This window comes from Polyodon spathula, chromosome 18, assembly GCF_017654505.1.
Source record: "Polyodon spathula isolate WHYD16114869_AA chromosome 18, ASM1765450v1, whole genome shotgun sequence".
Taxonomy (NCBI): domain Eukaryota; kingdom Metazoa; phylum Chordata; class Actinopteri; order Acipenseriformes; family Polyodontidae; genus Polyodon; species Polyodon spathula.
The window spans coordinates 19,062,524-19,076,294 of NC_054551.1; the positions used below are offsets into that span (position 1 = coordinate 19,062,524).

The window sequence follows — 13,771 nt, forward strand, 5'->3', positions numbered from 1 at the left end:
TCTGTGTCATTGAAAGAGCTATTGGTATTCTCAAGGATTTTTTCAGATGTTTAGATGGAAAAGACCCATGGGCATTCATAGCTTGTGGTTACAAAATGTAAAACTATGTTCTGTTTATAATATTAAGGGGTAGATGTACTAAAGTATTGCGCCTGTTGCAATAGTTGCAAACCAGTTGCAAACGAGTTGGAAGTCTAAGGTAAAATGTACTAAACAAGCGTAATGCTGTTAACGACTTTTAAGGGAGTGCTTTGCGGCAGCAGTTTCCTTTGCGGCTTAACCTTGATGAATGTGTAATTATGGGCATTTCTGCATACATTTACAAAACTGGGGTGGAGAGAGTGCAGACGAGGGTTCACAAATATTATAATAAGATGTACTAAAGTTGGCGACAATTACGACACTTACAATTGCATCAGTTTGTTAAGTTTGTTGTTATGAAAGCACATTTTAAACAACTGCAATTGTTGCTGACATTTCCCAATCCACTTTTTCTCATGTGTTGCCAGTTGTGCTTAATGTATTTTTGAGACGAACACCCAAGTACCTAATTTTCACTAGTCAGGATGTACTTACAGTACTTGAAAACACATTTCTATAACATTTCTGGTTTTCCCAGCGTGTTGGGAGCAATAGACTGCACACATCTGCCACTAACACCTCCAGCTCATTCTGAACATCTGTATAAGACCATGATCTATTGTGTGTTAATTGTCTAGGCTGCTAAGTAGGCCAAGTTAAAAACGATTATAATTAAAATAAAATAAAAAAAAACGAAAAATCATTTAGTTTCAATTTAAAATAATCTTTCATTCGTATTGTACACCAATGTCTACCAAAAACACATTAGTATTATTTCAGCGCAATGATTTATGTTTAAAATACATCAACAACTGTAAATGTATCTGTGTGCGATTTTATTGTATTGTTTTTAACCCGACACCTCCTTATTTCGGATTGGACAGTCAAGTCTGGTTTAGCAAGGGGCTATATGTGATTATGAAAAGCTTTTTGGGTTGGGGCCCGACTATAGAATCTGATGGGATTAAACTGCCTTTCATTTTATATATATATATATATATATATATATATATATATATATATATATATATATATATATATATATATATACAGTACTGTGCACAAGTTTTAGACAGGTGTGAAAAAATGCTGTAAAGTAAGAATGCTTTCAAAAATAGACATGTTAATAGTTTATATTTATCAATTAACAAAATGCAAAGTGAGTGAACAGAAGAAAAATCTACATCAAATCAATATTTGGTGTGACCACCCTTTACCTTCAAAACAGCATCAATTCTTCTAGGTACACTTGCACACAGTTTTTGAAGGAACTCGGCAGGTAGGTTGGCCCAAACATCTTGGAGAACTAACCACAGTTGTTCTGTGGATTTAGGCAGCCTCAGTTGCTTCTCTCTCTTCATGTAATCCCAGACAGACTCGATGATGTTGAGATCAGGGCTCTGTGGGGGCCATACCATCACTTCCAGGACTCCTTGTTCTTCGTTACGCTGAAGATAGTTCTTAATGACTTTCTCTGTATGTTTGGGGTCGTTATCATGCTGCAGAATAAATTTGGGGCCAATCAGATTCCTCCCTGATGGTATTGCATGATGGATAAGTATCTGCCTGTACTTCTCAGCATTGAGGAGACCATTAATTCTGACCAAATCCCCAACTCCATTTGCAGAAATGCAGCCCCAAACTTGCAAGGAACCTCCACCATGCTTCACTGTTGCCTGCAGACACTCATTCGTGTACCGCTGTCCAGCCCTTCGGTGAACAAACTGCCTTCTGCTACAGCCAAATATTTCAAATTATGACTCATCAGTCCAGAGCACCCGCTGCCATTTTTCTGCACCCCAGTTCCTGTGTTTTCGTGCATAGTTGAGTCTCTTGGCCTTGTTTCCACGTCGGAGGTATGGCTTTTTGGCCACAAGTCTTCCATGAAGGCCACTTCTGACCAGACTTCTCTGAACAGTAGATGGGTGTACCAGGGTCCCACTGTTTTCTGCCAATTCTGAGCTGATGGCATTGCTGGACATCTTCTGATTGCGAAGGGAAGTATGCATGATGTGTCTTTCATCTGCTGCAGTAAGTTTCCTTGGCCGACCACTGCGTCTACATTGCCCGTTTCTTTGTGCTTCTTCAAAAGAGCTTGGACAGCACATCTGGAAACCCCTGTCTGCCTTGAAATTTCTGCCTGGGAGGGACCTTGCTGATGCAGTATAACTACCTTGTGTCTTGTTGCTGTACTCAGTCTTGCCATGGTGTATGACTTTTGACAGTAAACTGTCTTCAGCAACCTCACCTTGTTATCTGAGTTTGGCTGTTCCTCACCCAGTTTTATTCCTCCTACACAGCTGTTTCTGTTTCAGTTAATGATTGTGTTTCAACCTACATATTGAATTGATGATCATTAGCACCTGTTTGGTATAATTGTTTAATCATTCACCTGATTATATGTCTACAAAATCCCTGACTTTGTGCAAGTGTATCTAGAAGAATTGATGGTGTTTTGAAGGCAAAGGGTGGTCACGCCAAATATGGATTTGATTTAGATTTTTCTTCTGTTCACTCACTTTGCATTTAGTTAATATTGAAAGCATTCTTACTTTACAGCATTTTTTCACACCTGCCTAAAACTTTTGCACAGTACTGTATATGTATGTATGTATGTATGTATATATATATATATATATATATATATATATATATATATATATATATATATATATATATATATGTATAATAATAATGGTAAAATGTATAATAGGTAAAATGAAGACGAAACAGAATGCATTGTACAGATGATGTTTACATTTAACAAAAACAATGTTATTTTGATTCTTGCACCCTTGCATGTATAGATGTTATCCTTTGGACACCCTCTGCTGCCGCAAACCACAACTCAACTACCACTATTTATTTGAACGATGTCGCACGACTCTCACAATGTATAATGCTAGAGATGTTGCTAAGAAGACGCAACTAATATTTAAATTTGTATATTACGGCTCTTTTCATTAACAAACAGTGGCTTGCAAAAGTATTCAGACCCCTGACCAATTCTCTCATATTACTGAATTACAAATGGTACATTGAAATTTTGTTCTGTTCGATATTTTATTTTAAAACACTTAAACTCAAAATCAATTATTGTAAGGTGACATTGGTTTTATGTTGAGAAATATTTTTAAGAAAAATAAAAAACTGAAATATCTTGCTTGCATAAGTATTCAACCCCCACACATTAATATTTGGTAGAGCCACCTTTCACTGCAATAACAGCTTTAAGTCTTTTGGGGTAAGTATGTACCAGCTTTGCACATGGTGTCGGAGTGATTTTGGCCCATTCTTCTTGGCAATTTGCTCCAGGTTGTTCAGGTTGGTTGGACAACACTTGTGGACCGCAATTTTCAAATAGTGCCACAGATTCTCAATGGGATTGAGATCAAGACTTTGACTGGGCCACTGTAGGACATTCACCTTTTTGTTCTTGAGCCACTCCAATGTTGCTTTGGCCTTGTGTTTGGGATCATTGTCCTGCTGAAAGGTGAATTTCCTCCCAAGCTTCAGTTTTTTACCGGACTGAAGCAGATTCTCTTGCAGTATTTTCCTGTATTTTGCTCCATCCATTCTTCCTTCAGTTGTAACAAGATGCCCTGTCCCTGCTGATGAGAAGCATCCCCACAGCATGATGCTGCTACCACCATACTTCACTGTAGAGATGGTGTGTCTTGAGGCGTGGGCAGTGTTAGGTTTGCGCCACACATAGCACTTTGAGTTTTGGCCAAAAAGCTCTATCTTGGTCTAATCTGATCACAAAACCTTTTCCCACATCGCAGCTGGGTCACTCTCATGTTTTCTGGCAAACTCCAGACATGCTTTCAGGTGGTACTTTTTGAGTAACGGCTTCTTTCTAACAGGCCAGTGTTATGCAGAGCTCTTGATATGGTTGACTGGTGCACCATTACTCCACTCCCAGCCACTGAACTCTGTAGCTCCTTCAAAGTGATTGTTGGCCTCTCTGGCTTCTCTCACAAGTCTCCTTCTTGTTTGAGCGCTGAGTTTTGAGGGATGGCCTTTTCTTGGCAGTGCCTGGGTGGTGTGATGCAGCTTCCACTTTCTGATTATTGATCCAACTGTGCTCACTGGGATATCCAAACACTTGGATATTATTTTGTACCCTTTCCCTAATCTATGCATTTGTATTACTTTATCTCTAACTTCTGTAGAATGCTCTTTGGTCTTCATTTTCCTTCAGATTCACAGCCTTACCAATGATCCTTCAGCAGTGGGGTTTTTATCCAGAAAATGTGACAGCAAGTTTAATGGTTCACAGGTGGATGCCAATGGTAAGGTAATTGTGTCCTCGTTAGGACAATTTCTTTCATCGGTGCAAACTGGGAGCTTCCACAGCACAGGGGTTGAATACTTATGCAAGCAAGATATTTCAGTTTTTTATTTTCTTAAAAATATTTCCCAACATAAAACCAGTGTCACCTTACAATAATTGATTCTGAGTTTCAGTGTTTAAAAATAAAATATCAAATAGAACGAAATTTCAATGCACCATTTGTAATTCGGTAATATGAGAGAATTGGTCAGGGGTCTGAATACTTTTGCAAGCCACTGTATGTTCTCTTAGTACATACGACAAAATGTGCATTTGCAAATTGTAGCAATGAAAATGCAAACTGCGGTGTGTTTGCGCTGTGCCTGGCTTATCTTAATACATCTACCCCTAACTATGATTCACAGTTGTATATATTTTTCCATGATTTTAACATGCTTTAGTATAAGATAGCACAAGGCTGTCTAATGAAGCCATATATGTATTCAATTCTCTTAATGGGTTTGAAAAGACAACAAGGCTAATCGCTAGTCTTTTGTGGAAGCTGGTGCAGTCAAAATGCTGCAAAATTGATTTTGAGTTTAAACATGAGCACAAACTCACTGAAGCTGTGTCTTTTGCATTCTGGTTAAACATTCTATTTTTTATCTTGTTTTTTGTTTTTTTTAAATGCCTTTGCTACTTTTCAGTTTTTGGTTTTATGTTACAGTCTTTGTTTTTTTCAGAAATCTATTAATATTCTTTGTACACTAAGGCTCTTTAAGAACCCTTAGTCATCGGCATGGCTGTGCTTTACTGTGTTTTACTACAATCACATTTGCTTTTATACCTTCTGGTATATTTAACACTGTTTATAAACTCATTTTTGCTTCTTGTTTAGGGATACCCAGGTCCTCCAGGAGGTTCAGGGGGGGTTGGTCCACAAGGGTTACCTGTAAGTGAATTTATTTAATGTTATAGCTAGTGCATTTTAATAAAGAAGCCATGAACTATTCCATTTAAAGGACTCCTTAAATGCTGTTTCTCAAGAGCGGCACTCGATGGCCTGACAGTTATTTCTGTGTTTAATTTAACATGTATTCATGACAGATTGCATATTCAGAGTCTCTTGCATTTCAGTGTCAATGGCATACTTTTGGATTCCCTCAAAAAAGGGAAAGGTTTAGGTGTTCTCTATTTCTCTGTTTGCTGCTGTTTTTATTTAAAATGGACTGTTCTGCATGATGCACCACAATACAAAGGGGCCGATTAATGAAAGCACTGTTGTTGCAGGAATAGCCTTATTCTGTGCAACCCCCACGTCAGCCTTCTAAGAATAAAATCATAGTAATACATGGAAAACATCGGTCACTGAAGACGTCATTTGTACTGTTCTTGTGTTCGGTTAATTATTATTAAAGCCGCCCAGTTTGTACATGTTCCCCCATAGAGATGTTTAGAAGGGTGCTGATTTTTATTATACTGGCAGTCCTGCGGTTGGATTGATCACAGTGAAACACACCATTATAGTTGCTGTTTCCCAGCAATCACTACAGATCAGTTGGGGCCTTCTTATTTAACTGAGAAAGCTGAGGTTCATGTGCCAATTTTACTTTTTTTGCTCAAAGAAGGGATCAATTCAAGCTATTTAAACGTTTCCTTTTGCTTATAAAATGGCTGGAGAAAACAACAAACACCTGTGATACATCTGATCTGAATCTTTATTGTCTTTTCATGGCAATAAAGAATTTACAGCGGTTAGCATGGAATTATGACACAAGTGTTGGTTTACAACTGGCATGCAAATAAATCCCATCTATTGTTTTACAGGGACCAGCCGGACCCAGAGGGACACCAGGGACACCGGGAGTCAAAGGGAGAAGAGTAAGAGAACATTCAAAACAATTCTAGAATTAGAATGTACTGTATGTAGAAATGAATAAAATTAGAAATTAACTAGAACTGGTAAGGCTGCTGCTCACCAGACGCGATTCGACAAGCAGAACTGTGTAGCAATTCGACAAAATGAATAGGTCCTATACTTTTGATAAGTATCTTTCACGCCACAGGTAACAGAGGGAACGTCGGGGCAACAGCAGAGTGACACTGGAGCAGTTTTTCCAATTTATACTACTGGCATTCAGAAATTTGTATAGCTGTTTAAAAATGTCCTCACCTATGGCAATTTCTCTGCCAAAAAGCATTTTTTCAGAAAAGTCCCTCTCCCAGATATACCGTACAAATGCGAATAATTGGCTTTTTCCAGCAACATCTGTCAATTCATCCAATTGCAGCATGTATGTATCACTAGCTTTAATCATGTCATTGAGCTGCGTTTTGATATCAGAAGCCATTTCTTCAATTCTTCTCTGCACAGTGTTGTCAGACAGCGAGATGGTTTTCAGTCTTTGAGCGGCTTCAACACCAATCATGACCTCACACATGTCAATGGCTGCTGGAAGTAGAAGTTGTTCCCCAGTCGTGTGAGGTTTCTTGGTTTTTGCTATTCTCAACGATACAAGATAGGATGCCTTTAATGCTGATTCTGACACCGTTGCAGCTTTAAATAAGCAATTCTGCGGTTTGTTTTTTTTCTTTCTGTTTACGTAAAAAGAAACATACTGGTTTATCAGCTAAATACGGATGTCTGGTGTTCAAATGATGCTGCAATTTTGATGTCTTCATTGACTAATTTGCTAATCTCTCAGTACAAATCAGGTACTGTAATTTTGGATTACATGGGTCCAACAAATCCAAAACCAAATTTTAAATAATTATCGTCTTACCTCCTGATCACAGACAGACATTTTCGCACTGAGTTCTGTGCTGGCTTGTTCCTTTTCAGTACGTTGTTTACTCGAAGCAGGTCCTCTTTTAAGAAAACGGTCCATTTTTGAACAGTTAACTAACAGTTGAGCTGTTTGCGCTTAGGAATACAACAGTTAGTCACACACGCACACACACACACACACACAATGAGCTACACGAGACAAAGCGTAGCAGCGCACATGAGCCTTAAAGGCACGTTACGCCTTTGAACACCAGACATCAAGACGCTTATGTTTTCTCAAAATAGCAAAAACGTTAATAAAAATATCTTCATTTAAAACAAATTAACTTGTGTTGCCAACTGTTTAAGTAAAAGTAGTTTATGATCATTTGAGTACTGCTGTCACAGCCTGCTATCGGTTGATGACCCATGTAGAACCTTACCACGACCCACCATTTGGGAACCGCTGAGCTAAGGAACCCACCAATCAGCTTCATACACGTGGTCCAGCAGGGTGAAGCAGTATAAAAAATGACAGAAGAAAAAATTATATTTTCCGTGGAAAAATACCCAGAGTTTTATGACAAAGATCATCTCAATTATAAAGATACAGATTTGAAAGGTAATATATGGGATTCCATGTCGAAGGTACTAAATAAGCCATAATATTGACGATCATGTACCAGTACTGATCATAGTTTTGTCAATAGTAATTATTTTTAGTTTAATTGATCTGGCAGTTTTCCAATCTGTTTTGCATCACGTCTGTGTTGCTTCTGGAGAGTGCTTCTGGAGTGTATTTTGCCACCCAATGTAAAATCACATCACGTCTGGTGTGTGGCGGCCTTTACTTCCAATGTGGAGTTCACCTACTACTGTATAATATGGCAGTTGCATTGGCTATGAAGTGCAGTGTTTTGATAGCATGTCTTTGTATGTCGACGACTAGAACAGTATAATGGAGGGAAAATGTAAAGGGGATGTGTAACAAGGCGCAATAATACTGTATATCAGAGTTTCCAACACTAGTGACGCATGGTAGAGGCACAAGTGATATTTACAGCATTCAGCAAGTGCAGAAAAGTTAGACTGTGTTTGGTACAAAGGACTGGATCGAGTTACATGATTTATTTATGTTTTACTGGGTTTGACTCTTTTTAAACTGTTTACTACATTTGAACCAAACAAAAAAAAGAAAATATACCAGCACAGAAAATACAATAAAATAAATAGAAGTTACTGCAGTGTCAAAGAACAGCATTTCCAGAGATACAAGAAGAGTCTGTTACAAAGTGTTTTTGAAATGAAAGGTGCCTGTGCCAGCCGAGTGGAAGTGCAGATGTGTGTGTTTATGGAAATTGTGTGAGAAAAGTGAGAGAGGAATGCTAATTAGATACCTGGAGTATTGAAACACTTCTCACAGGGTCTTTAATACACTGGGAATCACATGATAGCTTACTTCCAGCTCCTTGCAAATATTGATTTGGAGTTTCAAACGTGGTCAAGAATCTTAAAATCCATGCCTTAGATCCAGGATCAGTGGCCACAGGGAATGTGATACATTAAAGACAATAACAAGTCTTTTACTAGCTTCTAACTTTTTATCTATTAACAATTTCATGTTTGTGCACAGGTACAAAACTCAATTGTTTCTGGTAATTTAAGCCTGTTTCTGCTGTTGGTTTTATGCTTAATTTGAGGTTTTATTTCTAGGCTATATACTGAAGCCGTGGTTTTAATTCTGTGGTTCTGTGTTAATTATTTGGAGTAAAAACATCTGAGTTGTGGTTGGACATCAAGTCAAAATAAAAGGGAGTTGAATGAACACATTTATACCTCGGATTATACCATCCAAGTTCACTGCCAATGGAATCAGTGTCAGTATACATGAATGGAACCATATTATTGTTATGCAAGAATGCTTTAAGGAGACAAATCACCTCTTCTTGTTCTTGACAGCTTGCATATTTTATAAGCCAGTAGGGCGATGAAAGTGTATAAAACATGCATTATGTAGGTTTTAAGAGTGGAGTTTCTTAAAACAATATTATAAAATCTACTTTCATAAAAAATAATCAAATGGTCTGATTCAGTACTAAACAGTGGCTCCAGAACTCAGGAGGTCACAGTACGTGATAGTATTAATAATTAAGGGTTGATTAAGCTGCTCTTTAAGTAGGATTAAAAAAAAAGTAAATAAAAATATTTTCAAAAGATTTACGATACAATACTATATATAGCCAATTTAACTTTGTTTGGCCTCACTTTTTCTGCCATGTGATATCAGAATGCTCCATATCCACCAGTGACACCTGCTGGGAGAGACTGGAACTGAGTTTCTGCAGTGTTTGTAGGCGCTGTTTGGGTTTCCTACTTGTGACTATGCAGTGTTAATTCAATGGACCTGATTCCCAACAGCATGTCTAAGAAACATCTAGGTCAGGTGTTCTCCCCCGCTATAAATTATATATATGGATATTATTTTTGTTTTACTTACTCAATGTGAGCAACAATTCTGCAAGACGTGGAAGTATCTTCACCAAGCACACACGCATGTCATGGTCAATGTTCATCCTGGCTCGATACTTTGTTTTCATCGATGTCATGGCTGAAAATCCGGTTTCGCAGAAGTAGGTTGTACTGAATGGGACCAACACTTTCAGTGCTGCAGAAGAAGCAGTGCTGTATTCATTGAAACACTTACACCAAAATGTCTCCAGCGGCATTTCACTGAACTTGATTCTGAGGGTGCTATCTGATGAAATGTCAAACAGTTTGCAAATATTGTCTGACTTTGTTGTTGTCTTGAGCTCCTTGCAAAACAGAAAGACTTCCTTTATTCACTTATTCCACACATACCAAACATAGGCGAGTAAATGGGACATTTTAGAAATGTTTGTGGATTCATCGAGTTGTGTAGTAAGCTCATTGTCACGCAGCCAATCAGTGCACTGCGAAACCACGTCTTCTGACATAAAAGCAATCTGTCGTTTGACAGTGTCATTTCACATTAGTTTTTTTGCCAGTTCCTTGGCCTTCTGCTCTCCAAACATTTCCTTTACAATTTCGGTTTTGTTGTTTGGATGCTGATGGTCGAATTAAAAATTTATCTATATCTGGTATTTATTGTTTGTTTGAAACGATTTTTCCTCTGCTGTGTAATTTGTCATAGTCCCGCTGAAATAGCTCTATATTACACCATACGTAATGCGAGAATGTGTTACGTGAGAACGTGTTCATTTCTGTGCATGCTTGCGACATGATGAAGCTAATAGGTTCCAGTGTAACATCCAGGGAAAATAACACATTCTCTGGTTTATTTTTAGAGGACCCCTTGAAACCTCCTCAAGGGACCCTATGGGGCCGCAGACCCCCAGTTGAGAATGGCCGCTCAGGGAATGTTCTCTGCTGGAACATGTTTTAAGGTCCCTAGTTTGCTGCAGTTTTTTTGACTGTATTGCTCTTAAAATATATGTTGTCATGATTTTGTTTCCTAACCTTGCAATATCTGATATCTGATTTTAGGGGCCACGAGGTGCAGATGGTCTGGCTGGGGAGCCTGGGCCACAAGGTATTAAGGTAATTGTTTGATTTGTCAAATCAATGGGAATTTTCTACTTTATGCATTATGTGAATGGCAGGGAAATCCTGGGTTAGCTAGGGCAAAGAAGTATAGTACTCTTTCATCATACCCAACAGGGGTTCATTTTCTTTAAGAATTTACTAAGCAAAGTTGTAGTGTGTCACTGCAATTAGTAGAAGAAGATGCGATATGGTTTGCTGTGTGATATATAATAAATACAATACATACATATTAAATAGAAGAATAGGAGTTGAAATAAAATTTGGCCAGAGCGTATGAATTGACCTCCAAAATGTCTTTTGAAAGGCATTCCTAAAGCTTACCCACATTTTGATTTCCTCTGTTTCTTCAGTTTTCTGATATATCCGTTTTCCTTGGCAGGGTGAAAGAGGTGATCCCGGCAGGAAAGGCGTACAGGGAGTCATTGTGAGTAAATGATTCAGATTGCTGTCAATAACTTTCTAGTTTGGCTGAGGTGCTGTAAATGATGGGTTCAAGCCTTGCTCTCAGTTTTGGTGTCTACTTGATGGGGGATTACAGTGAATCTATTTTGGATGGTGTTTAGAATTTGTTCTGTTTGTTTCTCTTCAGAGGCGGAAGGAGCACAACATGCTATTATCATAACCCCATCCAAATGTGGAGCAAAATCATGTTTGTTGTCCAGGGAATGTTGTCTAGGCTTCATAGCACTGACCATGTCAAAGGACATTATTTTACCTGAGACACTTTAGGGCATGGCGTTGTTTGTAAGATTGCATGGTCATCTGCTCTTGCAATCTGCACTTATTAACCTTGTGTGAACTGCTTTTGAAGCTGTTTGATGTTTACTTCTTAGGGAAAAGCTGGGAATCCCGGAGAGAGAGGCCTTCCAGGAATACCAGTGAGTTTCAGTCTTTAAAACCCTTTTCTCTACATGTTTGCTGTGAGGGCAGACATGTGTCAAGACCGCTCCTTTTGCTTCTCATCTCACACAGACTGAACCATGCAGCTTCTGTCAAGAACCCTGTAAACTGCTTTTAGTTCAAGATTGCCAGCTATTAAAAAATTTCATTAAACAAAAAATCAGTCAAAAGGTTTGCTTGGTGTTAACAAAAGGCAGGATGCTTCTTGTGAAGTGGAATATTTGGGGTTTTTTTAAACAGAAAGTTTTAGTAAAGCATTTACCCTTTGATTTCGAGAGGCCTGCATGATTGCAAGTTATTTATGTATTTATTGATTTATTTATGACATTTTATTTATTGGGTGTCTGTACATTTCTAACTAAGGAGGACTACAGTTGCTACACTGGCTGCTGTGGGGAAAGAATAGTGACATGCTTCTTCAAGAAAATATGCAATTGGCGCCCAAGGCAATAAACAAGGTTTAAGTTTTCACTGGATGCTATGTTTATTTTATATATTTACTGTCTTTCCACATTTAATGTTTCACTAGATCATCTGGCAATGTTGCTTTCCTGGCCACATCAAGACCATGGCCACTTAGCTGCATCAGCTGGTCCACTTTAATACTTCTTACCAGAGAATGATAGGGCCTTTGATGATTTAATAGAAAATGCCTGTCAGCACAACCAGCATTCATGACTATCTGTAAAATAAAACCAAAAAACAAATAAAACATGTTAATTAAGGCCAGGCATGGAGAGACGTCTGTTTGTATTACCCAGTGAACTACGTCGTAATGGAACAATTAACATGAACAGTATTTAAACATCAGCATCTTTTACACAACAAACTTCTTCTAGTGGCAAGAGTGACATCTAGTGTACATTCCTGGACATTCTTTTAGCCGGTATTCCAGCCAGTCAGTTCCTTATAACAGAGCAATTACAGCTAAGTAATAATGACTTATCTTACTGTACATGGTAAACAAGATGTATTATCAAGTTACTGTGTAAAGAACTATTCGTTCACATATAGTCGAATGAAACCTGCGGAATAATATTCCATTAACATATTGAATTACATACCGCTTTGCAGTTTTCCATATACTTAACAAAAAACTGACACAAATGTATAAATGTGACACTTCGAAATCTAACATGAAGTGCTGTACAACAATTATGGCTTCTGGTAGACTTTCACAGTATCATTTAGTTTCTTTGATTACATGATGTTAAACAAAAGATCTACATGTTATATATATATATATATATATATATATATATATATATATATATATATATATATATATATATATATATATATACACACATATATACACACACACACACACACACACACACACACACACATATATATATATATATATATATATATATATATATATATATATATATATATATATGGTTCGTATGGTGCAAAACTTTTGGCCATCGCTGTAGTATGATGTAAATTAGATTTGATATGGATTAATGGGGAATACATGGTTTGACATGATTCATGAAGTATGTTTATTCATTCCCCTGATGGAACTGCTGTGCATTTCCTAAACACTCTATTGTGCTCTAAGACATTAAACATAAACTCCCTTGCTGGTTTCTGATCTACAATTATCATGGTAAAAATAATATAGTCCAGTTCTGCCAAAACTAACAGGCACTGGAATGAGATGCAACATAGAGCTTTCAGCAGGCCTCTCATTGTGTATGTTTATGAAACACTGGTTGCTGTGAGAAGGGCCACTTAAACCTTTCCAGTACAATAAATGAATAAATGCCATCATTACTGTGTTTGCTAAAACCAGCCCTTTAATTTGTTATCATTTTAAAGCCAGTAAAAAAAAGCCTTTAAGTGCATTTTTAGTTATCTCGTTAAACCAGTGAAAGAAAACTTAAATACAGCGTAAATGCTCTTTGGTTGACGAACAAACGAAAAGTAAGAGTGGATTTATTTGAGGGTTCCACAGCTGTTCATACTTAGGATGCAATAAATTCAAAGCCAGAGACGTGTATTTCGGTTTGAGATTGGGAAATAAAAACCTCTCTGGGAAATACATTTGGCAGGCTGGTAATCACTGGTTTGGCAATAATAGATACTGTACTGTATGAAACTTTTTTCTTTTCCGGCCTGCTTTCAGTGTGTCCTACCTTGGTGTCTGTTACAAA

At 37.7% G+C, this 13,771-nt stretch overlaps 1 protein-coding gene across 1 annotated transcript in view; it reads left to right on the plus strand.

The window, feature by feature from the left end:
* Positions 1-13,771, plus strand: part of LOC121331059 (collagen alpha-1(XXIV) chain-like) — a 125,891-nt gene that overhangs the window by 78,538 nt on the left and 33,582 nt on the right. Inside the window, exons 27-31 of the mRNA XM_041278206.1 lie at positions 5,256-5,309; positions 6,185-6,238; positions 10,650-10,703; positions 11,089-11,133; positions 11,543-11,587. Coding sequence (XP_041134140.1) covers positions 5,256-5,309; positions 6,185-6,238; positions 10,650-10,703; positions 11,089-11,133; positions 11,543-11,587 — 252 coding nt within the window. The remainder of the gene's footprint in view (positions 1-5,255; positions 5,310-6,184; positions 6,239-10,649; positions 10,704-11,088; positions 11,134-11,542; positions 11,588-13,771) is intronic.